This window comes from Schistocerca gregaria, chromosome 1 (assembly GCF_023897955.1).
Source record: "Schistocerca gregaria isolate iqSchGreg1 chromosome 1, iqSchGreg1.2, whole genome shotgun sequence".
Lineage (NCBI taxonomy): Eukaryota > Metazoa > Arthropoda > Insecta > Orthoptera > Acrididae > Schistocerca > Schistocerca gregaria.
Window position 1 is genome coordinate 677,381,562 of NC_064920.1, and position 26,134 is coordinate 677,407,695.

A 26,134-nucleotide genomic window follows, 5' to 3' on the forward strand; every position below is an offset into this window, starting at 1 on the left:
TGTTTCACCTGCCAGCGAAGCCGAGGGCTGCCGGCACGGTAGCTCAACGTGTTCGGTCAGAGGGTCAGATACCTCTGTAATTAAAAAAAAACTGAGTTAATCGATCAACAGCAAACTTAAATGGATGTCCTACGACGTCCGGCCCGAGCAGATGCAACTAACAAAATTTAACAAAACGAGATTTAAAAAAAATAGCGCTAAAGCGCCGCTTCCTGGATTCGGGTATGCGCGCCGGCCCCGGATCGAATCCGCTCGGCGGATTAACGACGAGGGCCCGGTGTGCCTGCCAGCCTGGATGTGATTTTTAGGCGGTTTTCCACATCCCGCTAGGTGAACACCGGTCTGGTCCCCACGTTCCGCCTCAGTTACACGACTCGCTGACATCTGAACATGTTCGCACTATTCCATTCATTACACTCGATGCAGATTGTAGGGGTACACTACTTCCGTCCTGGGGGATACGGGGTGGCGGCAGGAACGGCATCCGGCCACCCCTTTCCACTAACGTAGCCAAATCGGTTCCTAACAATGCCGACCTTGCGTCAGCGCGCGACATGGCACCAGTGAAAAAAGAAAGAAAGATTGTAATGACTGTTTCAACATATGAAACGCCAAACAGCCTATACACATCTATAATAGGAACGCCAAAATGCAGCATAAGTAGGAAATCAATAATGGGCCGTCCATAAAACGCGAATAATTAATTGCTGTCAGTCACCAACACAACATTTCACAGTTAAGAAAAAAATTAGTAATATTTCATCATACAAATTGCTGTGTCACCCGAACAAGACACTGTCAGGGAAAGAGAACCACAGGCGCAAAGATGTGAGCTGGTGCCAGTGCCTTAGAGGCTCGCCACTTGCGCGACTTCCGCCAGCGCCTCGGACGGCGCCTCGGATGAAGATATCGACTTCGCCTCGGCCAATTGCCTGCCGCGTACAATCCGCCAATGACCGAACGACAACGGACAGAAGACTACTCGGAAAACAGAAGAGCAGCTCTCGCCAACTTGGTTGAAGATCATCGTCCACAGCTGACTTATATAGAGAACGTTGTCTAATGAACGGACAGTTTTTGAAAACTGCGTTTCCTCTGAAGTTTACCTACGATTATTTGCACCGAGTCATTGAAAGTCCCTTTTGTGTTATATTACATACATCAAAAAGAGCTTTGTATCACCTCGGTTCCAAGAGATCCGTAACCTGTACAGAAAATTGGAATAGAGATAAACATAAACATGATTTCGAACCATTTTATTGCTCATGAAAACCACACATTCGATGTTGTACCACCATACAGCGAGACCTTCAGAGCTGGTGGTCAAGATTGCTTACACACCGGTACCTCTAATACCGAGCAGCACGTCCTCTTGCATTGATGCATGCCTGTACTCGTCGCGGCATACTATCCACAAGTTCGTCAAGGCACTGTTGGTCCAGATTGTCCCACTCTTCATTGGCGATTCGGCTTAGAATGATTGGTGGGTCACATCGTCCATAAACAGCCCTTTTCAATCTATCCCAGGCATGTTCGATAGGGTTCGTACCTGCAGGACATGCTGGCCTCTCTAGTCGAGGGACGTCGTTATTCTGAAGAAAGTGATTCACAAGATGTGCACGATGGGGGCGAGAATTGTCGTCCATGAAGACGAATGCCTCGCCAATATGCTTCCAATACGGTTGCACTATCGGTTGGAGGATGGCATTCAGGTATCGTATAGCCGTTACGGCGCCTTCCCTGGTCACCAGCGGCGTACGTCGGCCCTACATAATGCCACCCCAAAACAGCAGGGAAGATACATCTTGCTGCACTCGCTGGACAGTGTGTCTAAGGCGTTCAGCCTGACCGGGTTGCCTCCAATCACGTCTACGACAATCGTCTGGTTGAAGGCATATGCGACACTCATCGGTGAAGAGAACGTGATGCCAATCCTCAGCCGTCCATCCGACATGTTGTTGGGCCCATCTGTATCGCACTGCATGGTGTCGTGGTTGCAAAGATGGACCTCGCAATGGACGTCGGAAGTGAAGTTGCGCATCATGCAGCCTATTGCGCGCAGTTTGAGTCGAAACACGACGTCCTGTGCCTGCACGAAAAGCATTATTCAACATGGTGGCGTTGCTGTCGGGGTTCCTCCAAGACATATTCCATGGGTAGCTGCTGCAGTAGTAGCCCTTGGGTGGACTGAGCGAGGAATGTCATCGACAGTTCCTGTCTCTCTGCATCTCCTCCATGTCCAAACAACATCGATTTGGTTCACTCCGAGACGCTTGGACACTTCCCTTGTTGAGAGCCCTTCCTGGCACAAAATAACAATGCGGACGTGATGGAACCGCGCTATTGATCGTCTAGGCATGGTTGAAGTACATACAACATGAGCCGTGTACCTCCTTCCTGGTGGAATGACTGGAACTGATCGCCTGTCGGACCCCTCCGTCTAATAGGCGCTATTCATGCATGGTTGTTTACACGTTTGGGCGTGTTTAGTGACATCTCTGAACAGTCAAAGGGACTGCGTCTGTGATACAATATCCACAGTCAACGTCTCGCTTCAGGAGTTCGGGGAGCCGGGGTGATGCAAAACTTTATTTGATGTGTGTATATGTAGTATTGCAGACATCAATAGTTTACAATACACAAAGATAAGTAAACCCTTTCGACTCATTTACGTGACTTTGTTACTAATTTGTTATTTTTGCAGAACCTTCGTTTTCCTATCCTGTTACCTGACCCTGGGGCATATCTGAGTAGTAGTGGGAGGGGGAAATTGTTTTAGCGGTGTACTGCACCAGAAGCCGTTTCACGAACTCACAAACTCGCCCTACCGTAACAACAGTGGCAACTCAGCCTCCCCAGCAGGAGCGACGAGGCCTTTACAAAACTAATTGCTCTATATATCGATAATAGAATCGTCAATATGCCGCAAGAGTAAAAGTTAAAGACAGGGCAGTCTACACAACGCGAATAAGTCTTGTGCGTCCGTCAGCACAGATGAAATATCGTATTCTGATCTTTATTTAGATCTTATACGTAGCTATCCGTTCAAAAACGTGTGTGTAAAAAGCCCTTCGTATATACTTATTTTCTGTCCAACTCATTTTCTCACAAACCCTTGTCTCCAATTGGTTGCTACCAATATACAAGCGCAAGCCTTGCATGCATTAGCGCTGTACCGAGATGAAGAACAGCAAGTGGACGGGCCACAGTGCCGCAGGCACTGTACTGCATACGGCAAGAAAACTTCCAAGACAGCTAACAGCGCTGTTTTCATGTTTCAATCGCGAAACGTAAACGACAGCCCCAACACTGGCCGAAAGCCGTAGCTGCGGCAACAGTGAGACGTTGCCACAGAAACCCAAACAAAATGGCGTTACTTGACTGGTCCTGGCAGACGGGTGATGATAGTGCACTTTTATTTGTGAGGGACGTCCTCTCGGCGTGAGCAGAGCGCGCGCTCACTTACCCGAAGAGCTCGTATCCGGAGTCGCAGGAGTAGGAGGCGGTGGTGCCTGGCGCCAGGCCTCCGCTGCTGAGAACGACCCGCGCGTTCAGCGGCACCGCCGGGTGGCCGCAGCGAGGGCCGCCGTCGCCTGCAACACCAACAACAGCAACGCGTCAGCACGTGTCGCGGGCTGTAACAGGCGCTCTACTGGCCCACATAACAGCCAACATTCTCTACACCACTTCAGAAATAACTACTCTGTACGAATGGTTCTTGTGTGTCAGATTTAAGACTCTAAGATTTAAGACACACAAATAGATTTAAGTCTCAGGAACTCTTTTGTGAAAGTATTTGTATGGACTGTAGACATGCACGGGAGTGAAACAGGGACTATAAATAGTTTAGACAAGAAGAGGTTAGAAGCTTTCGAAACGTGGTGCTACGGAAGAATACTCAAGATTAGATTGGTAGATCACCAACTGATGATGAGGTACTGAATAGGACTGGCGAGAAGAGGAATTTGTGGCACAACTTGGCTATAAGAAGGAATCGATTGGTAGGACACATTATGAGGCATCAGGAGATCGACAATTTAGTGTTGGAGGGAGGCGTGGAGGGTAAAAATCATAGAGGGAGACCAAGAGATGAATACGCAAAGCAGATTCAGAAAGATACAGGTTGCAGTAGCTACTCGGAAATGAAGAGGCAAGCACAGGATAGAGGTGAATGGACAGCTGTATCAAACCAGTCTCTGGACTGAAACCAAAACAACAACAGTAACCATTTCGTATTATCAGGGCTGGGGCGTTTGTATCTCATACCTGTGTAGTGCTAGAATGTAGGAAGATGCCTTCGGAGCAACGCGAAAGAAACTGGATAATTGGGTGGATATATAGCGGGCACTGAGTAATCTAATCGAGCGGCGTGTGTTTATAGTGCGTCTGTTTCACAAAAATCAGATCAAATTACCATCTTCTCTATTCTAAGAATATCTGAAGTAACTGATTTTCTTTTCTTATACATGACATACATTGTTTTGAAACATTAGTAAACACCTCAGGAATTCCTCTGATTTGTACATAATTTGTTCATAGTCGGACACACATGCCCCAGAATACTTCATAAAATGTGGAAAACATTGGTGTGTGGTACGCCAAAGCTATCTTCAAATGTTATGTCGAAATCTTGTATGCAATATTTTACGTTTTTCATTGTCAGGAGAATAACTATGTTTTCGTACTGATTTGGTATACATTTTCCAGAACTGCCATCCTGACCAAAACCGTTCTATAATTTAAAATTTACTTCTAAAAACCCTAGGTTCACATGGCAACGTGAATATACACTCCTGGAAATGGAAAAAAGAACACATTGACACCGGTGTGTCAGAACTACCATACTTGCTCCGGACACTGCAAGAGGGCTGTACAAGCAATGATCACACGCACGGCACAGCGGACACACCAGGAACCGCGGTATTGGCCGTCGAATGGCGCTAGCTGCGCAGCATTTGTGCACCGCCGCCGTCAGTGTCAGCCAGTTTGCCGTGGCATACGGAGCTCCATCGCAGTCTTTAACATTGGTAGCATGCCGCGACAGCGTGGACGTGAACCGTATGTGCAGTTGACGGACTTTGAGCGAGGGCGTATAGTGGGCATGCGGGAGGCCGGTTGGACGTACTGCCGAATTGCTCAACACGTGGGGCGTGAGGTCTCCACAGTACATCGATGTTGTCGCCAGTGGTCGGCGGAAGGTGCACGTGCCCGTCGACCTGGGACTGGACCGCAGTGACGCACGGATGCACGCCAAGACCGTAGGATCCTACGCACTGCCGTAGGGGACCGCACCGCCACTTCCCAGCAAATTAGGGACACTGTTGCTCCTGGGGTATCGGCGAGGACCATTCGCAACCGTCTCCATGAAGCTGGGCTACGGTCCCGCACACCGTTAGGCCGTCTTCTGCTCACGCCGCAACATCGTCGAGCCCGCCTCCAGTGGTGTCGCGACAGGCGTGAATGGAGGGACGAATGGAAACGTGTCGTCTTCAGCGATGAGAGTCGCTTCTGCCTTGGTGCCAATGATGGTCGTATGCGTGTTTGGCGCCGTGCAGGTGAGCGCCACAATCAGGACTGCATACGACCGAGGCACACAGGGCCAACACCCAGCATCATGGTGTGGGGAGCGATCTCCTACACTGGCCGTACACCTCTGGTGATCGTCGAGGGGACACTGAATAGTGCACGGTACATCCAAACAGTCATCGAACCCATCGTTCTACCATTCCTAGACCGGCAAGGGAACTTGCTGTTCCAACAGGACAATGCACGTCCACATGTATCCCGTGCCACCCAACGTGCTCTAGAAGGTGTAAGTCAACTACCCTGGCCAGCAAGATCTCCGGATGTGTCCCCCATTGAGCATGTTTGGGACTGGATGAAGCGTCGTCTCACGCGGTCTGCACGTCAGCACGAACGCTGGTCCAACTGAGGCGCCAGGTGGAAATGGCATGGCAAGCCGTTCCACAGGACTACATCCAGCATCTCTACGATCGTCTCCATGGGAGAATAGCAGCCTGCATTGCTGCGAAAGGTGGATATACACTGTACTAGTGCCGACATTGTGCATGCTCTGTTGCCTGTGTCTATGTGCCTGTGGTTCAGTCAGTGTGATCATGTGATGTATCTGACCCCAGGAATGTGTCAATAAAGTTTCCCCTTCCTGGGACAATGAATTCACGGTGTTCTTATTTCAATTTCCAGGAGTGTAGTTCGGTTTATCGGGAATATCTACCCCACTTCATAGATTTTCAAAATCGGTCAGCCCAAATTTTTTTGGTAGTGAAAATTTAGTATTCGTCGCAAAGGAAGAAGGGTACTGACCTCATTTTTCAAATATTTGCTTAATGCATTTTAACCCTGAAAGGATTAATACCGAGGGAAGAGCAATTGACGATATTAACCGTCGACTATGACCAGTAATGTAATGGTAATGACTATTGTGATGTCACTTCTTGGTGCCTATTTTGAATTCCATTTGTTTATAGCTCTGATGGTTGTAATATTGTTCTTAGGCCGGCAGTTGTGGCCGAGCGGTTTTAGGCGCTTCCGTCCGGAACCGCGCTGCTACGGTCGCAGGTTGGAATCCTGCCTCGGCCATGGATGTGTCTGATGTTGTTACGTCAGTTAGGTTTAAGTAACTCTAAGTCTAGAGGACTGATGATCTCAGGTGTTAAATCCCATAGTACTCAGAGCCATCTGAACCATTTTTTAAAAATTTTCGTTAGTTTCGAGTGAAAATACGCTTTAATTTCTGCTGTGTATGAGAGACAAAATGCCTTCTCTTTTGCTTTGGAGGCAATTATTATGCTTAGTAGGGCATCACTTTTCTTTCTGTGCCACAAATCTTTTCTCTAATTTTTTTTATCGTCATCCCACTTTATATACATATATGGTGTCTCTCCTAAGAGTCGTCAGGCCATTGTTATGATATTTCAGCAGATATTTGTAATTTAGTTTTTGTTTTTGTGTTGTGTAGCTGGAGTCAGCTCAGACAAATACTACTCATCACGTCGGTCATGCAACGCCCAGTGTCGACGGAATGCGTCGGTTTGTTTCCCGTTACAAACAAAATGATTTTTAAAGTGGAATGTCACGTGCTTATTCGATAGAGCAGGCCAAGATTAGTCTATCCCAATATTCGCTTTATCTGTATGTATTAAAGGGAACAAGAAGACACGAAGAGTAATCTGGACTCCGGTAGCAACAGCACTGCCCTGACCCGAGCTGACTGCTGCCGCCAAGCATGCAGAGCTGTTGAGTCGCCGCTGCATTGCTGTTTATTCTTTGTGCTTTTCTGTCCCTCTGAAAACATATAGATGAAACGGATATCGGAATAGACGAATCTGGGAGCGCTCTGTCGAAAGGGCACGTAATAGTCCGATTTACAAATAATTTTATTTATAATCGGAAATAAACCGACGCTCCCTGCTGACAAAGGGCGTCGCATGAAAGTCGTCACGAGCAATAATTGTTTGGGCTGAGTCCAGCTAAGCAGTCGACAAAACCAGTTGCAAATATCTGCCGAAACCAGAAAAAATGCGCCTGGTGACATTTACCCGTAATTGCGAATTATACTCCCCATTTGAGCTATATAGCTAATGTATATTTTCTGACACCAGCTTCGATTTACTCACTATAGATTCTGTTTCTAATTCGTTCTGTGTATCGTAGTCGCCTCTATAGATGTAGAGCTTTATTTACGATACTCGGTTAGGTTTCTTTCCGAGAAACCTTTCTCTTATTTCTATGTGTTTTGTTGTAATAGTTTTAACGAATTATTTTTTTTCCCTATGTAGTAAATTATCATAATAAAATTCGTCCGCGTTGTTTGTGTTTCAAAATATGGGCACTGATACGACCATGTTGGTTATAATCGCCATGTTGTTTGAATCGTTTGTCGCAGATCGATTATGTCGCTGGTCAAAGTCGACTGCTAGTATCATAATTTCCTCTTTATCCTTTACAGGCCTCGACTCTTTGTAACGGCAGTAGTGAGCTTTGATCTCCAGCGCAGTGAAATATTATTCAGTTAAGGTGTACCGCAAATATCGCATTAAGTGTCTTTTAATGTTAAACTTTAAAACAAATGTGGCTGTCTCGTCACCGGTAAAACTAATCAAATTTTTCTAAAAGTATCGTGTAACTAAATATATGGACGAAAGCAGGTATGGGGAGGTTTGAAGTTTATTTCAGTAATAAGCTGGAAATACTACAGTTATACCCATAGTAAAGAATTACATCTTACCTATTCCGGTTGATCATTCATTCACAATAAACGTTGCTTCAGAGTGTTGCCAAGAGTAGAACAACTACAAGGACACAAGTCTTATGACTTCACATCGAGAGGTGTAAATAATCGAGTAATGCATTTGTCATACTATTACCTAATCTACAAGTTAGAAGGAAGGAAGATTAAGTTATAACGTCTCATCGAAGGAAAGTGTCAATAGTACAATTTTTGCCTATTTGCGTTACAGACGATCTATGAACGCGATAGAACGAAGGGACATTGTACGTTGGTTCTAGGGCAAAAGATAAGCCCTCAGAGCTTCGGCGTACCGAATGATTTGAAATGGTTTGCAACATTTCACTATCCACGGAAGCCGATTAAAGACTTGCAGAAGCGGATGCAATGTGGATACAGATGCGGATTCATTTTATCTTACACGTGCATTCACCGCGAATTTTAATAAATACGCAACTTCGATTGCTGTGACGTTATTTAGCTCATTACTGCTGCCATCTAGATCAATCATTGTTGCTGAGTGAATCTTGCCGTCGCACGTTTTGGTCCTTTTGACATGACATTGCTACGTCTCCCTAAGGTTGTCTTGGCTAGTATTTCAACAAGCTACTCAACGTCTATTAATCAGCAATGGGAAATGAGTACGATCGAAGTCCACCCTCGACTTTCAACCTTCCAGACACACGAACAGTCCACAGTTTCAAGGACATGGCGATTATAAATTACAGCACAGCACAATGGTGTTGGGAGGAGGATGTGCTACGTCTTTTTGAACTGAAGCAGCCCTGCAATTACCTCGAAATTATGCGGCTGGAAACCTATATTTGGATAGCTGGTCGGGTTCTTCTCGAATGGGACTGATGTCTCAACAACTGCTCCATCTCGCTCTGTTTTCTTTTTGATGATGGAAACGAGATCATTTAATTATGTTTAGAATTGGAACAAATCTTGACTTACGAAATCGTGCAACAGTTTGTAATAACTGTGTATGTTAAAGTAAACATCGGACACGGATTACTGAAACTAGCACAAGAGAAAACACAGGAGAAACCAAATGTCAGGCATACATTTTGCTTCGAATACATTTTCTTGGAGTACTTTAATATGATACAGAAAGTGACGACTTTAAAACAGTAACACGCAGTAACTACACTATGTCATCAAAAGTGTCCGGACACCTCGCTGAAATGACTTACAAGTTAGTGGCGCACTTCTTCGATAACGTAGGAATTCAATATGGTGAAGGCCCACCCTTTGCCTTGATGACGACTTCCAGTCTCGCAGGCATACGTTCAATCAGATGCTGGAAGGTTTCTTGGGGAATTGCAGTCCATACTTCACGGAGTGCTGCACTGAGGAGAGGTATCGATGACGGTCAGTGAGGCCTGGCACGAAGTCAGCACAACAAAACATCCCAAAGGTGTTCTATAGGATTCAGGTCAGGACTCTGTGCAGGCCAGTCCATTACAGTGATGTTACTGTCGAGTAACCACTCCGCCACAGGCTGTGCATTATGAACAGGTTCTCGATCGTGTTGAAAGATGCAATCGCCATCCCCGAATAGCTCTTCAGCAGCGGGAAGCAAGAAGGTGCTTTTAAAACATCAATTGAGGCTTGTGCTATGATAGTGACACGCAAAATAACAAGGGGTGCAAGCCCCCGCCATTTAAAACACGACTACATCGTAACACCACCGCCTCCGAATTTTACTGTTGGCACTACACACGCTGGCAGATGACGTTCACCAGGCATTACCCATACCCACACCCTGACATGGGATCACTACATTGTGTACCGTGATACGTCACTCCACACAAAGTATTTCCACTGTTCAGTCGTCCAATGTTTTGTGTGGCTTATGAGCAGCTGCTCGATCATGAAGTTTCCTCACCTCCGACCTAACTGTCATAGTACTTTCAGTGGATCCTGATGCAGTTTGGAATTCCTGTGTGATGGTCCGGACAGATGTCTGCCTATTACACATTACGACCCTATCCAACTGTCGGCGGTCTCTGTTAGTCAACAGAAGAGGTCGGCCTGTACGCTTTTGTGCTGTACGTGTCCCTTCACGTTTCCACTTCGCTATCACAGCGGAAACAATGGACCTAAGGATGTTAAGGAGTGTGGAAATCTCGTGTACGAAATCTCGTGTACAGACGAATGACACAAGTGACAACCAATCACCTGACCACCTTCGAAGTCCGTGAGATCAGCAGAGCGCCCCGTTTTGTTCTCTCACGATGTCTAATGACTACTGAGATTGCTGATATGGAGTACCTGGCAGTAGGTGGCAGCGTAATGCACGTAATACGAAAAACGTATGTTTTTGGGGATGTCCGGATACTTTTTGATCACATAGTGTAAGATCTTTGAGTGCGACGCTATGATTGTCAAGAAGTACACGTTTACAGATGTATAGAGTCTTTTGTAGTGCATAAGTAATTATATATTTTTATAGAGATAATACGTTCTTTGTAGTGAAATAATGATCCGTCTTGTATCCGCCAAATTATGTACACCATTAAAAAACTGGAATGAAAATTTGTTGTCGAGATAGATTGAAATTATTAGCGGATACTACAGTATCTGATCTTATCCTGCTGTGAGTTAAGACGGATAAGGCCTTCATGGAAATATCTTTGCGGTTGCCTATGGAACTATGGTTGTACCTAGACGTGCACCCCTCAGAGTGAAGCAAATAGACGGTCTTTCTTGAGAGCTTTCTTTGACTGCAAGGTACCGCTGCTCGTTGGCTCTCTAGAACACAATGACACAATTAATGGACACCAGCGGTATGTGTAAACTTTGCAATAGCTGAAGTAAACCTAAACGCTCGGGACCGATGACCGTAGTAGTCTGGTCCCTTTAATCCCCCAAACCAATCAACCAACCTAAACGCTCACGAATGTTGACGGGCGGCATTATTCTGTTGCACGATAACGTCCGTCCACATGTTGCCAAGATTGTTTCGACTACGCTGCAGACTTTCGCTGGGAAGCACTTACACACCCTCCCGATCCCTCCCCACGTGCCGGCTGGGGTGGCCGAGCGGTTCTAGGCGCTACAGTCTGGAACCGCGCGACCGCTACGGTCGCAGGTTCGAATCCTGCCTCAGGCATGGACGTATGTGATGTCCTTAGGTTAGTTAGGTTTAAGTAGTTCTAAGTTCTAGGGGACTGATGACTTTAGCTGTTAAGTCCCATAGAGCTCAGAGCCATTTGAACCATGTGGTGGTGGTGGTTAGTGTTTAACGTCCCGTCGACAACAAGGTCATTAGAGACGGAGCACAAGCTCGGGTTAGGGAAGGATTGGGAAGTAAATCGGCGGTGCCCTTTCAAAGGAACCATCCCGGCATTTGCCTGAAACGATTTAGGGAAATCACGGAAAACCTAAATCAGGATGGCTGGAGACGGGATTGAACCGTCGTCCTCCCGAATGCGAGTCCAATGTTTCTAACCACTGCGCCACCTCGCTCGGTGGTTGAACCATGTCCTTAGGTTAGTTCGGTTTAAGTAGTTCTAAGTTCTATGGCACTGATAACCTTAGAAGTTAAGTCCCATAGTGCTCAGAGCCATTTCATTTGAACCTCCCCATGTGATTTACGTATTTTTGGAATCCTGAAGAAAGACGGCCTTGGCCGTCGATTTGCTTAGGATGAAGAGGTGCTCGTCTCGGTACAACTATGTTTTCTAGAGAACCGCAGACATTTTTCCACGAGAGTATTACCCGACTTGTATTACAGTGGGATAAATATATTAACAGTTCAGGTGATTACTTTTGAAATAATGAGCAGTTTATTTACTCTTTTTCCATCAGTCTCGTTTTCATTTGCCTGCCCCTAATTGTTAAGCATATAACGAAATGTTTATGCTCATTAACTGGTCGGCTCTCTTTGTCTGCATTTATTCTACGTTCATGTACGAGGCGTATTCGAGAGGGAAGGTCCGATTAGACACGAAGTGGGAACCACTGTGAAAATCCGATGGAACTTTGCACAGATGTGTTCGGAAATGTCTTTAGTGTGCCTGTCGATCGCTTCACGTCACTCTTTTCAGTTCAGAGTGCAAAGTGATCAAGTAGAAACGCCTAAAACAACAATGTCTTCCGCCTAGTGTGTGGATCTGGTGAGAGATTTCGCCTGAAGCTATGCAATCCACATAACATAAATTTCATGTGTTTCTTTCTTCAAGACAATTTTCAGCAGCATTCTGCAGGGGCAATGAGGACGCTGCTCTAGCGTTTTCGATTGGAAGTATTTGATCACCCACGAATCAGCCCTTAATTGGCTCCTTCCATTCTTTCTGTGACGAGGGTACTGGAAAGTTTGTACAGTGCCACAACAAATATCTAAGTCGGAGCGGCGACTATTTAAAGAGGTAGCTGGAAGGTGTGGCTAACTGTTGTGAAAAAAGCCTTTTTGATTTTCACTGTGGTTTTCATTTCTCGACAGATCGGACCTTACTTGCGAACAGCTCTCGTAGCATTGAAGCTTTGTGAATCTCTAACTGATGAAATTAAAATTCCTTTTTCTAGTTCTATGTACCATGGATTTTTTTCTGTTTCATGTAGTCTCACACACTACCAAAGCCTTAAGAACTCCTTCAGTCCGACATGGATTTCTGGGGAAGGCACGCTCCGCCACTGGACCCCAGGAATAAGGACCGGAATATATATGACGCAGTTAGGACACTCTTCGCAGCAGAAAGCGAGAATTCAGATATGGACAAATAATATCCTGTTACTCGTCGTATTTGTGCAGCAACTTAACTGTGCTAAGCATATGAAATTAAGAAAGAGTTCTCGAGACGTGTCCTTTTTAGTACAGTCAAGAGAATCTGGAAACTAACTGGGAATGGAAATGACAGTTTACTATACGAAAAGCTTCTTTCTAAAATACACTACTGGCCATTAAAATTGCTACACCAAGAAGAAATGCAGATGATAAACGGGTATTCATTGGACAAATATATTATACTAGAACTGACATGTGATTACATTTTCACGCAATTTGGGTGGATAGATCCTGAGAAATAAATACCCAGAACAACCACCTCTGGCCATAATAACGGCCTTGATACGCCTGATGGCGTGTACAGGTACAGCTGCCCATGGAGCTTCAACCCGATACCACAGTTCATCAAGAGTAGTGACTGGCGTATTGTGACGAGCCAGTTGCTCGCCCACCATTGACCAGACGTTTTCAATTGGTGAGAGATCTGGAGAATGTGCTGGCCAGGGTAGCAGTCGAACATTTCCTGTATCCAGAAAGGCCGGTACAGGACCTGCAACATGCGGTCGTGCATTATCCTGCTGAAATGTAGGGTTTCGCAGCGATCGAATGAAGGGTAGAGCCACGGGTCGTAACACATCTGAAATGTAACGTTCACTGTTCAAAGTGCCGTCAATGCGAACAAGAGGTGACCGAGACGAGTAACCAATGGCACTCCATACCATCAAGCCGGGTGATACGCCAGTATGGCGATGACGAATACACGCTTCCAATGTGCGTTCACCGCGATGTCGCCAAACACGGATGCGACCATCATGATGCTGTAAACAGAAGCTGGATTCATCCGAAAAAAATGATGTTTTTCCATTCGTGGATTCAGGTTCGTCGTTGAGTACACCATCCTGTCTGTGATGCAGCGTCAAGGGTAACCGCAGCCACGGTCTCCGCGAGGATAGCCCATGCTGCTGCAAACGTTGTCGAGCAGTTTGTGCAGATGGTTGTTGTCTTGCAAACGTCCCCATCTGTTGACTCAGGGATCAAGACGTGGCTGCACGATCCGTAACAGGCATGCAGATAGGATGCCTGTCATTTCGACCGTTAGTGATACGAGGCCGCTGGGATCCAGCACGGCGTTCTGTATTACTCTCCTGAACACACCGATTCCATATTCTGCTAACAGTCATTGGATCTCGACCAACGCGAGCAACAATGTCGCGATACGATAAACCGCTATCACGACAGGCTACAATCGGACCTTTATCAAAGTCGTAAACGTGATGGTACGCATTTCTCCTCCTTACAAGAGGCATCACAGCAACGTTTCACCAGGCAACGCCGGTCAGCTACTGTTAGTGTATGAGAAATCGGTTGGAAACTTTCCTCATGTCAGCACGTTGTGGGTGTCGCCACCGGCGCCAACCTTGTGTGAATGCCCTGAAAAGCTAATCATTTGCTTATCACAGCATCCTCTTCCTGTCGGTTAAATTTCGCGTCTGTAGCACGTCATCTTCGTTGTGTAGCAGTTTTAATGGCCAGTAGTGTATGTTGATTCATAAATTTCCATCATAGTAAAACTTATTCTTGTTACTAGATTGATATTCAGAAGAAACCCACAATCACCAGGCACAAAACACCACACTGAGTTACCTTTAACTCCACGTGAAGTTATGAAAGGATTTATTTGTGATAAAAGACTTTATGGCTTCTGTAGCACACTTCATGCAAGCTTCCCATCCGCAAAAGGAAGGTCTGAGTGATTAAATTAACCGACGCTATCCATTGTCTACTGGCGTTGTTCGGCAGTATTTACCACAGTGCTGCCCGGAGCACAATCTTTCGTAACAAGCCTCAAAATCACAGCGTTGCTGCTAACCAGCGGCAGGTCCAAGGCCGCCGTAATAGCTGGCAGCAGGGCCTCCGACCACAGGCAGCCGGGCTCAGGAGGCGCTTTCGCCAGCCACGCGCTGGTTCGGTAGGCAATGCTGAGAGACCGGATTCTGAGACTACAATCCACGCAAACCCCAACTGTTAACCATCTGTACTATTTACCTGACCTTACGGTAATGCTACGGAAATATGGAGAAGGGACTAACGTGCAGGTAGACAACAAGGTAGAGTTGTTGATCCAATGTACAGTGAACAAATTATTTAAAATTTATCAACTACTTGCTGTTTAAGTGTGTAGTTGATTCGTTTCAAAAACTATATTCTCATATCAAGTCCTATCTCTTATTGTGTCGCTAACAGTACGAAAATGAAACATCCCGTAATAAGTGCGCAACAAAGAGTTATCAGCATTGGATACGCTTTCCCTGACTACTACTACTACTACTACTACGCGATCAGGCCCACGCATCTACAAGTTTCCTCCTCCACTGTATTCTGTCCATTGCTGCCATCCGTTAACATCTATTGACACTTGGTTTAAATCATCATCGAGTCCATTCCTCCAACGCTTCTTGGGTCTCCCTGGCGGTCTCTGTCCTGTAGGTGTGAAATCCAGGAGCTTCCGAGGCCATCTGTGATCCTCCATCCGGGCCACATGGCCTACCCACTGCGTTCGTTTGGCTTTGACAGTTCCTGCTATGTTGGGCTGCTGGTATAGTTCCTCAAGCTCTTGGTTGTATCTGATCATCTATGCCCCTAAATCTGCATCCAGAACCGGACCGACGATCTTCCGAAACACTTTTCTCTCAAAAGCAAGAAGCTTATGGAAGTCCTGTTTCCGGATACTCCATGTCTCACAGCCACATACAACAACAGGCTGGATCGGGGTTTTGTACAGTCGAATCTTGAACTGCCTGGAGAGATATCTGGACCGAAGCAGCTGTGCTAGGCTGTGGTATGATCGGTTTCCTGCTTGTATTCTGGCGTTGATCTCTGCTTCACATGACGAGTTCTCGGTGAAAAGTGCCCGTAGGTATTTGAATTCTTGCACTCTCTTGTAGGACTGGTTCCCAACCTGCAGTGATTGTAGATGATCAGCAGTATGACAATGACCACGCGTCATAACGAGGTACTCTGTCTTGGCTTCGTTTATGTTTAGCCCAAATTTGCTGGCAGCCTCCTTTAGTGCTTTGGTTACTTGCTCCAACTCCTCTTCCGACCTAGAGAGTAAACAGATGTCGCCTGCATAGGCTATGTATGCCAGTCTCTTTCCTTCGATTTCAATCCCTTCGTTCTCTTGGAAGGTCTCGCGTACAATCTTCTCGAGGGTAAAATTGAACAGAATACCTGCCGCAGTAGATAAATGTAATTGGTGTACGAAGTGATATGTGGACAAAACTGTTCCGAAACGGAGTAGTTCCTGTGTTATATCACCTTCTATAACATTATACCCCCTTCCAAATTTCCTCTAAGGGCAATAATTAATGCAACACATATTTATCTGAAAGCAGATTGGTGTTATTCAGGATTACAGTACACCATATTATTCACCACTCTTTCGTATAAAAATCTATTTTTCAACAATGCTATGACCTTATGCCGCCTTACTGGGAGGGCTTCTTTACCCGCATGGTTCCACTCTACTGGTCGACGTCGGAGCCAACGACTTGCTGCATCGATAATCTCCCCATTTTCTACGTACTGCTTTGCGTGGAGTGCGTCCTTCACCGGGCCGAACAGAAGGAAGTCGGCGGACTCCAACATTGTGCCACGCGGGGTAGCCGCGCGGTCTATTGCGCCTTGCCACGGTCCGCGCGGCTCGCCCCGTCGGAGGTTCGAGTCCTCCCTCGGGCATGTGTGTTGACCTTAGTGTAAGTTAGTTTAAGTTAGATCAAATAGTTCGTAAGCTTAGGGACCGATGACCTCAGCTGTTTGGTCCCATAAGACCTTACCACAAATTTCCAAATTTTTTCCAACATTGCAGGAGTTGCTGTATGCGGCCGACCGGCACGAGGGAGATCGGACAGGTTTGCGCGACCTTGTTGCGATAATGACAGACACCTCGCCCAAGGACTCTAAGTGTTTTTTTTTTCCACTGCCAGGTCTCCGTAGACATTCTGTAAGCGCCTAAGAATATCTCCAATGCTCTGGTTTTCCGCCAAAAGAAACTCAGTGACAACTCTCTGCTTGGACCGCAGCCCCGTTACAGACGCCATTTTCAAGAATTCAGTAGTTCCGCCACCTGTCGAAACTTCATGGAACTATAGGGGCTGAAGCAGGAATATTCCACGCATTTTTCGACTGAAACTGGCTGTGAAAAAAATTTGTTGCATTATTTACTAAACGCCCCTCGTAAAATCAGTTGACGTAGAGATGAGACACTGATGCCGTTTTCGAGTACCGGGATTTCCATCTCCTTCCATCACGTCGAATTAGGTTTCCCGTGGTTTTCACACATGGCAGATAACTTGCTCTGAATATAAGGCTTGGTTTTTCAGCGGTGCCACTATCGATTTGCTCATCGTCCAATTGCGCTTGTGCTCACACTCCAGTGACCATGGTTTCGATGAGACGTTAAGGAACAACCTCCCTTCTTCCATGAGTCACACAAGCATATCATGGGCCTGTATACGGTCGTGTATGCTTGTAGGAAAGTTTTACTTAAAGGACGTACGACGAGACTAATTTGCGCAATATGCCCTTAAAATATGGAGTGACTTTGATATTTACTCGTGAAATGCCAAACGGAAGTTATAAGAGTCGAGGGTCGTTAAGGGGAAGCAGTGATTGAGAAAGGAGTGAGGCAGGCTTGTAGCCTATCCCCGTTGTTATTCAATGTGTGCAGTGAGCAAGCAGTAAAGGAAACCAAAGAAAAAAATTGTAGAAGGAATTTAAGTTCATGGAGAGGAAATAGAACTTTGAAGCCTGACAGTGACAATGTAGTTCAGTCAGAGACAGCTAAGCAGCTGGATGGAATAGACAATACTTTGAAAGGAGTGTACAGGATGAACAACAACAAAAGCAAAACAAGGGTAGTGGAACGTAGTCGAATTAAATCAGGAAATTATAAGGGAAATACATTAGGAAATAAGACAGTAATTGCTATTTGAGCAGTAAAATAAGTGATGATGGCCGAAGTAGAGGAGATATAAAATGGAAAGCAAAGCGTTTCTGAAGAAGAGAAATTTGTTAACATCGAATAAAGATTTAAGTGATAGGCAGTCCTTCCTAAACTATTTGTCTGGAATGTAGCCTTGTATGGAAGTGAAACGTGGACGATAAACAGTTCATGCAAGAATAGAATAGAAGCTTTTGAAATGTGGTGCTATGGAAGGATTAGATGGGTAGATCATGTTACTATGAGGAGTTACTGAACAGAATGGGTGATCAAAGAAATTTGTAACACAACTTGACTAAAGGAAGGCAAAGGTTGATAGGATGCTTTCTGAGAGATCAAGGGACGACCAGTATAGTATTGGAGGGAAGTTTGGGTGGTAAAAATTGAAGAGGGATACCAAGAGATGTAAACGGTGAACAGCTTCAAAAGGATATAGGTTGCAGTAGTTATTCACAGATGGAGATGCTTTACAGGCTAGTGTAGCATCTAGCCAGTTTTTGGACTGACGAACACAACATTAACAAAGTCGAAAGACTACACAACAATATTGTGCTGGTAAAACAGTTTTAGGACTGCTGTAGATGGGAAGGAAGGAGGGACAGAGGGCTGGCGTTTAACGCCCCGGTGAAGGCGGACATATGCATTCGTCGTCAAGCCGTCTGCTTCTGAGTGAGAATACCGTTAGGGAGAGATGTAGTTACCGCCGAGCAAAGCAGCTGTTCAGGCCCTGGAGGAAAGCAGAGAGGTGGCCAGCTGGTGAATGCCACAAAGGGAGAGGGGAAGAGAGGAGGTATCGTGTTGGTGAACGGCGCGGTGCGGTGCCCGGCCAGCCGTGCGACTTCACGAAAACAGCTGGCGGGCGGCGGCTGGCACGCCCTCAAACCAAGGCTGCAATGGTGTTAACCGAGACGAGCCACACTGCGCCCGCTAGCGATCCCTGCGTCTGTTGTTATGGGTCCGGGATGGATTCATGTGTAGCATGTTATTCCCTTTGATACGAGAGGAGTCGCCGTTTTCATCGATTGGACTGATATTTTATACTGACGAAAAATCGCAAACACGAAGGAGGAGTTGTCCTACATGAACTAAAGGAGGTAGGCGTGTTTCTACAGCTGAAAGATGATGTCTATTCAAATTTTGCGGCCCTCCTATAAGAGTGGCACTAGTAGCGCTACGATGAGGATGCAAATCAGTTTTGTTTTAAATACACGCTGTAACGGTCGTGAGCATTTGTTATCTTTGAGACTGGTCGTGGTGAGTTGATGTTAGTGAAGAAAGCCTTTGAGGTTACAAAGACGGCATTATTGAGTTTGGACGAGGTCATGTAATATGGCACAAAAAGGTGGACGTCTGTTCTACGATACTGTAGAAAGACTTGGCATGAATAATGCATCTGTACATGATTGCTACAGCGGTGGTCACTGTAGCATGCGGACGCAAGAAGACTGAGCTCCGGACGGCCACGTATCACTAACGAGGGGGAAGACCATCGTGTTCGGCATGTGGCTCTGGCGCATCGTATTGCATTTGCAGCAGCAGTTGGCACCACGGTGATACAACAAAATGTTACAAATCGGTTACTTCAAGGGCAGCTCCGAGCCAGACGCCCTATAGCGTGCATTCTACTGACTCCACAACACCATCATTTGCGACTCCAGTAGTATCAAGCAAGAGGTAATTGGAGGGCAGGGTGATGGTCTATTGTGTTTTCTGATGAAAGCTGGTACTGCCTTCGTGCCAATGATGGCCGTGTGTTGGTTAGAAGGGATCTGCAACCAACCTGTCTGCGTGCTAGACACACTGGACCTACACCTGGAATTATGGTCTGTGGCGTGATTTCGTATGACAAAAGGAGCACTCTCGTCGTTATTCCATGCACACGGACTGCAAATGTGTACATCAGTCTGCTGATTCGACCTGTTGTGCTGCCATTCATGAACAGCATTCAGCGGGCGTTTTCCAAAAGGATAACGCTCGCCCGCCTACCGCTGTTGTAGCCCAGCATGCTCTGCAGGAGGTCGGCACGTTGCCTTGCAGTGCTCGACCACTAGACTTGTTTCCAGTCGAGATCGTATAGAACATCATCGGACGACAACCTCGGCGTCATCCACACATAGCATTAAGCGCCCGGTATTGACTGACCAAGTGCAACAGGCACGGAACGCCATCCCACGAACTGACATCCGGCACCTGTACAACACAAGGCATCCACGTCTGCATGCTTGCACTCAACATTTCGGTGGTTACACCGCTTATTAATGTACCAACATTTCACATTTGCAGTGGCTCATCTGTCGCTTACATTAACTTGTGGTCTTGCTGTGTAAATCACTTATATACGTTGTCTGGGCAAAAGTATTCCCGAAATTTCGTTACTCTACATTAATTATTTTTGCTGTTGTGACTTTTTTCCACCAATATACATCCGATGTAGTGCCAATCAGATTTTGTTGCGGTCTTCAGTCGGAAGACTTTCGGCGCAACCCTCCAAGCTAGTCTGTCGTGTGAAAGCCTCTTCATTTCCGCACAACTTTGCAACTTTGCAAAGCACATCCATTTGAAAGTGCTTATTTTCGTCAGACCTTGGACACCGTCTGCAATTTTTACCACCCTCCGCCAATCCTTCCCCCCCCCCCCCCCCCCCACACACACACACACATCTCTGCATTACCAAATTGACTTTTCCTTTATGACTCTGTCTGTGTCCCATTTTCTTCTTCTGGCAAAGTTGCAGGCAAAAATTTCCTTTGTCCCCGATTCGATTCAGTACCACTCCGTTTGTGACTCAATCTACTCTATAATCATCAGCATTCTACTGAAGCGTCACATTCCAATTATATTCTTGTCTGAACTGTTTGTCGTCCACATTTCATATCCGCACAAGGCTAAACTACAGACAAATGTCCGTAGTAGACACTTCCTTTGACTGAAACTTGTATTTCGTATTTCATTTTAAAATTTTATCTCTTTTGACACTGATTAACAAGTAGATGATTTGTAAGTACTACGATTTAATGAGAAAACATTTTTTCCGGTTTTTCAAAAAAAAAAAAAAAAAAAGCTTCCCAAGTATTAGGACTGAAAGACATGGTAGTGGTGAGAAGCGTTTGGCAGAAGGTTTGCAGAAACAGTTTCAGCCTAGTTCTCGACCTTTCCATTCTGGAAAAGCACTTGTCAAAAATGAGAGTGTAAATATTTCAGTGCAGGCTCTATTTTCTCTTGTTTTCTTGCAATGGTCAGTTAACCATACGCTGGTGGGAGTCAACAAAATATGTTGGCATTCGGAAGAGAAAGTTGGGGATGGAAATTTCGTGAAAATATCTCGCCGCAATTAAAAACGCCTTAGTTTTAATGAATGCCACATGAACTTGCTGCTCTTCTCTGAATGTAAAATGTAAACTTTCACGGCCGGAACTGTCATGATTAATAAAATTCTTTTCCGGGCTATTATGCCGTGGTCTTATGGATTTCGCATTGTAACCCGACGTTTCGTCCCCATCTGCGGAGGACATCTTCAAGGGGGTTCGTGGCTTCTGTTAACTTCCGAAACACACACTGTCTCACTACTGACTGCAGCAAATTTTTGTTTTCGCGTGCTCCCGCGCATAGGCGTGACGTCACATGTTTTGAATACGCTAGCGCAATTGGCCGTTGTCGGTTGCCGCCGTCCGCTGTTGCTATCATCCCATGGCGGAAGACTGGTACACATCTTCTTCAGCACCGGCATCCAGATGTCATTCAATTTCACGCCCTCCTCCTTCCTATTAAAATTCCTGGGGTGTTTCATAATCTCTATAGCCTCTCTGTAAAGGCTTTCATGATATCCGCTTGTGGCTGCCAGTACTTGAGTTCTATCAAAATAAATGTGGTGGTCTCCTGACTGCAAAGCGTGTTCCGCAACAGCTGATCTATCAATCTCTCCCCTTCTGCAATTGCCCTTGTGCTCCTCTAGTCGTTTTTTGATCGTTCTTTTTGTGGTACCCACATATACCTCCCCACAACTACACGGGATCCTGTAAATTCCTGCTTTTTCCAGCGGTTTACGAGCATCCTTAGCCAATCTCAGGTGTTCTTGTATCTTGCGGGTAGGTTTGTAAATCACCGCGATATTCCGTTTTTTCAATATTTTCCCTATGCGGTCAGTGACGTCCTTAATAAAAGGCAGGAAAACTTTCGATTTTGCAAGCGCTTGTGCATTGCTATGATTTTCACGCGGCGGTCTTAACGCTCTTTTTATCTCAGCAGCCGAGTAACCATTCCTGAGTAATGCATCAGTGAGGTGTTCCAGTTCCGTATCCAGTAGCCCAGGTTCACAGATGTACCTCGCTCTATCCGCCAACGTTTTTATTATGCCTCGCTTTTGCTGTGGGTGGTGGTTCGAATCCCGGTGTAGATAACGATCCGTGTGCGTGGGTTTCCGGTAAACTGTATGGCCTAAGCTACCATCCTGTTTCTTGTAAACTAGCACATCCAGAAAATTTAGTCTCCCTTCTGCCTCCTCCTCCATGGTAAACTGAATCTTCGGATTAATACCGTTTAGATGTTTGTGAAAACGGCCTAGTTCCTCTCTGCCATGCCTCCACAACACAAACGTATTATCTACGTAGCGGAACCAGATATTTTGTTTTTTGTTGGCAGTTTCTAGTGCCTGCGCCTCGAATTTTTCCATGAAAAAGTTAGCTATAACCGGGCTTAAGGGGCTCCCCATTGCCACGCCATCAGTCTGTTCGTAGAACTCATCGTTCCATTTGAAATATGTGGTTGTAAGGCAATATTTAAATAGTTCTGCAATGTCGGGAGGAAAAATTCTATTCAGCTGTTGCAACACCTCATTGAGAGGAACCATAGTAAATAGCGATGCCACATCGAAACTGACTAACATGTCCTCCGGCTGGACCACTATGCCGCTTAATTTACTGATGAAATGTGCAGAATTCTTGATATAGGCGTCCGATCGTCCCACATGCGGCCGTAATAGCGTTGTCAAAAACTTCTTCTCTGAATGTTTTCGATGTCCTATGTGAGTTCTTCTCTCCGGTAAGGTAAGGTAAGTAAGTTGCTGTTTCCAGGTAATCTAGTAAACAAGGTAAAATCCGATTAAAAGTAAAAAACAATCTTTTTTATGTATTCCTCTCATATGCAAATAAAACATTGTCTGAGGGATGTGACATGAGAGTGTTTATAAAAGTCTAGATCTACCTCTGTTTCTAGCTACATTTAGAGTGTAATTCTTTCCTCACCTATTCTCTCTAACACATCTTAATTTCACACTTTGACAGTCTATATAATTTCTTACATTCCTTTCAGACAATGTAAATTAATTCCTTCAGTTTCTATGTTCCGATTTTTCCTGTGGCAAATTTCATTGAAAAACAAAAACACTCCAAGAGAGAATGTGTATCTGTAACTCTCATATTAACAGAAGTTAAATAACTTTAGGTAAGGAAAAGACTAATAGGAAATCTCGAAAGATGTCAATGTCCGTAAAGCGTGTTTGCTAAATAATATTACTGAGATAAACATTTTCGAAAGACAGAAGGAACTGTCCGTACAATTGGAATATGAAATTCTGGGGTACTTGCAGAGTGCGTACAATAAACATAATTCCGAAAATATTCTCAGATTGAGGAAAATGTAAGGAAAAATCCTTATAGCAAGATCGTAGACTTTACTAACAAAAAAATCTTGGTGGTCATTGCCTAACCGTTTGGTCACCTCTCTCATTTACAAATGCCTTATAGATGTGTCCTAGCTATCGCATTTCGTCCAGAGCAGCATACATTGCTGATCAGCCTCTGAACTTGTTGGCGCTATTCATTCCCGATCCAGTGTTGGTGTTCCTTATTCCACCTTAACGGATCTCAATCACGTAAGCATGAGTGGACACGCTGAAAGAGATATTCAGAACACCTGTATGCATGGTGGTCAGAAACGGACTGAAAAGCTTGTAAGGGTGTTGCAAGGTGGGTTATGCTGAGAAATAACTGTCAAGGAAAAAATCGGTATTTTAGCCGTATTCGAGTTAATTAGGATTGAAGTTGGCCAATTAGGTCGTTGCGCGCGCAAATTCAAACGACCCGACAGATACAATTAGTGTCAGTTGTTCTCGAAGTATGGATAACAACGCACGATACCGCTCAGTCTTTGGCTTGGGTTCGATCCGCACTACAATCCCATGTCCAGTTTTTGTAGCACTCTCTTCTTCGCTTTTAGGAAATCAAGCGAAGAACACGTTTCGCGACATCTTCTCTGGAGGGCTGCTTGAATTTGCGCGCGAACCAAAAAGGTTCGTAAACCTAATGCAACAATGTCCGCTGAAGAGTTTTCTGCCACTCTGTTGTATTTATCCTGCAGTTTCTTCATTTTGCACTACATCTGGCACTAGCGTAGCCGCACGTAGATAGCCACATGCCTCTGAGTATCTGCGGTGCAATACGTACGCTGCTCAAGGTCCACAGTTGGAGTCTTCACTGTGATTGGTTTCAACTAACGTAGAAGGAGGAATTGAATCATAACACACATTTTTCTTTCACATCTGATTAATGGTGGCTATATAAAAAAAGAAAATCCGAATAGCGTTGTCATGGAGGTGGAGTAAGTCTTATGATATCGGAATTGAATAAGCAATGAATCGATGAATGGACATAAATGATGGAAGACTTGGAAGTTTTGTTCGAGTTTTACGGATATGTGTGATGATGTATGGCTTATGACAGATTGTCATGAAGAATGATGCATTAGATTGAAAGTTCGGATAAAATCGACAACGGGCGATGTGAAAGAAAATATGATCGATGGCGCTGACAAAGAGATAAAGACATGGGTAAATGACGCCCGGTAAGGGGACTGGGTACCACGCAAAGTCGTGGGAAATCGCACGAACTGCAAGACTCCTGCCTCTTTACTTTCAGTAATTATACGGCAGGAGGTGATTAAGTTTCAACAGTTTGCTGTACTTTGCTTTCTGCGATGTTACGGTAATGGGAAAAAGAAACGTAATGGTCATGGAAGCCAGAGTGAAAACATTAAACATATGACTGTTATCCAAGTTCATTGTATCGGCCTTAAATATCCAAAATTGACATGGATTTTCCATCGTTAACTCGATAAATTTTTCTACTAATATTTTTAAAAAAAACTTTTAAAACACCTAGAAATATCGAATTCCGTATTTTTTATAATCAGAACTGGATTTATCTTAGATGGTGAATAACGGTAATTGATAATAGTAAGGAATATACTTTAGCGAAGTGTAAAAATGCCGTTGCCGTTCATTATAATTATGTATAAATGACCTGGATAGTAACATCTGCCACCTCTTTACTAAGTTCACCAAGAACGTGGAGGTTACTGCTCTGATATCATTAGCGCTGGTTGGAAAGATAGGAGTCTGAACCTCAAAAGACGATGTGACAGTCACGTAAATAGGATAAAAGATTCACTAACTGCTAGGGAGGCACCTCCTGGACTCATATTCAACTCATATTCACTGGTAGGAAGTCGCTTACATCATTCTTATCTGACCGATACCTGAATTTTTTTGGTCCTTACCAAATTATACTGCCGGAAGAAGTAGAGAAATTCATACAATAGCTATGCACTTCGTCGCTGTCTGGTTTCATAAGTAAACGTGAATTTAGCAATAAAATTTCCGGCGAAATCCAATGGCAAGCGCTACTAACAGTTTGAAGTGAAGATCTGTACTTAAAATTATTCAAAGCGTACGTTCCAAGATACGCCAAGCAAAATAAATTTTTGGAAAATCACTGTATCTTCCGCAACCAGTTGTCGTGAGGAAATATGAAGTACTGATGCATGATTACTGTGCACCAGATGGTTATTCGCTGCATTCTTGCTTCACTATCATGTAACTGTGTAGATGAAACTAGAATTTTAAAAACAAAGTACCTAGATCCGTAATGGAATTATCGAACTCTTAACCAGTGCAACAACTAATCACGGTACTTAAGTAAGATACTTGTCCTAGATGTGATTACAGCGTTGCCAAGTTGCCTTCCTTGGATGTCCTTTTTCCATCAAAAATGTGCATGGGATGAAATTTTGTTAGAGGCTTCTGCACCGTTAGTATGCAAACAATCGCCCTATAGCATCCAGCGCGCGAATTTTGGTTCTTTCTGAATATATACGGGGT

At 45.0% G+C, this 26,134-nt stretch overlaps 1 protein-coding gene across 1 annotated transcript in view; it reads right to left on the bottom strand.

Annotated features, from left to right (window-relative positions):
• LOC126363134 (CUB and sushi domain-containing protein 3) overlaps window positions 1-26,134 on the bottom strand; it is a 513,579-nt gene that overhangs the window by 205,890 nt on the left and 281,555 nt on the right. The window contains exon 2 of the mRNA XM_050007939.1: window positions 3,467-3,593. Coding sequence (XP_049863896.1) covers window positions 3,467-3,593 — 127 coding nt within the window. The remainder of the gene's footprint in view (window positions 1-3,466; window positions 3,594-26,134) is intronic.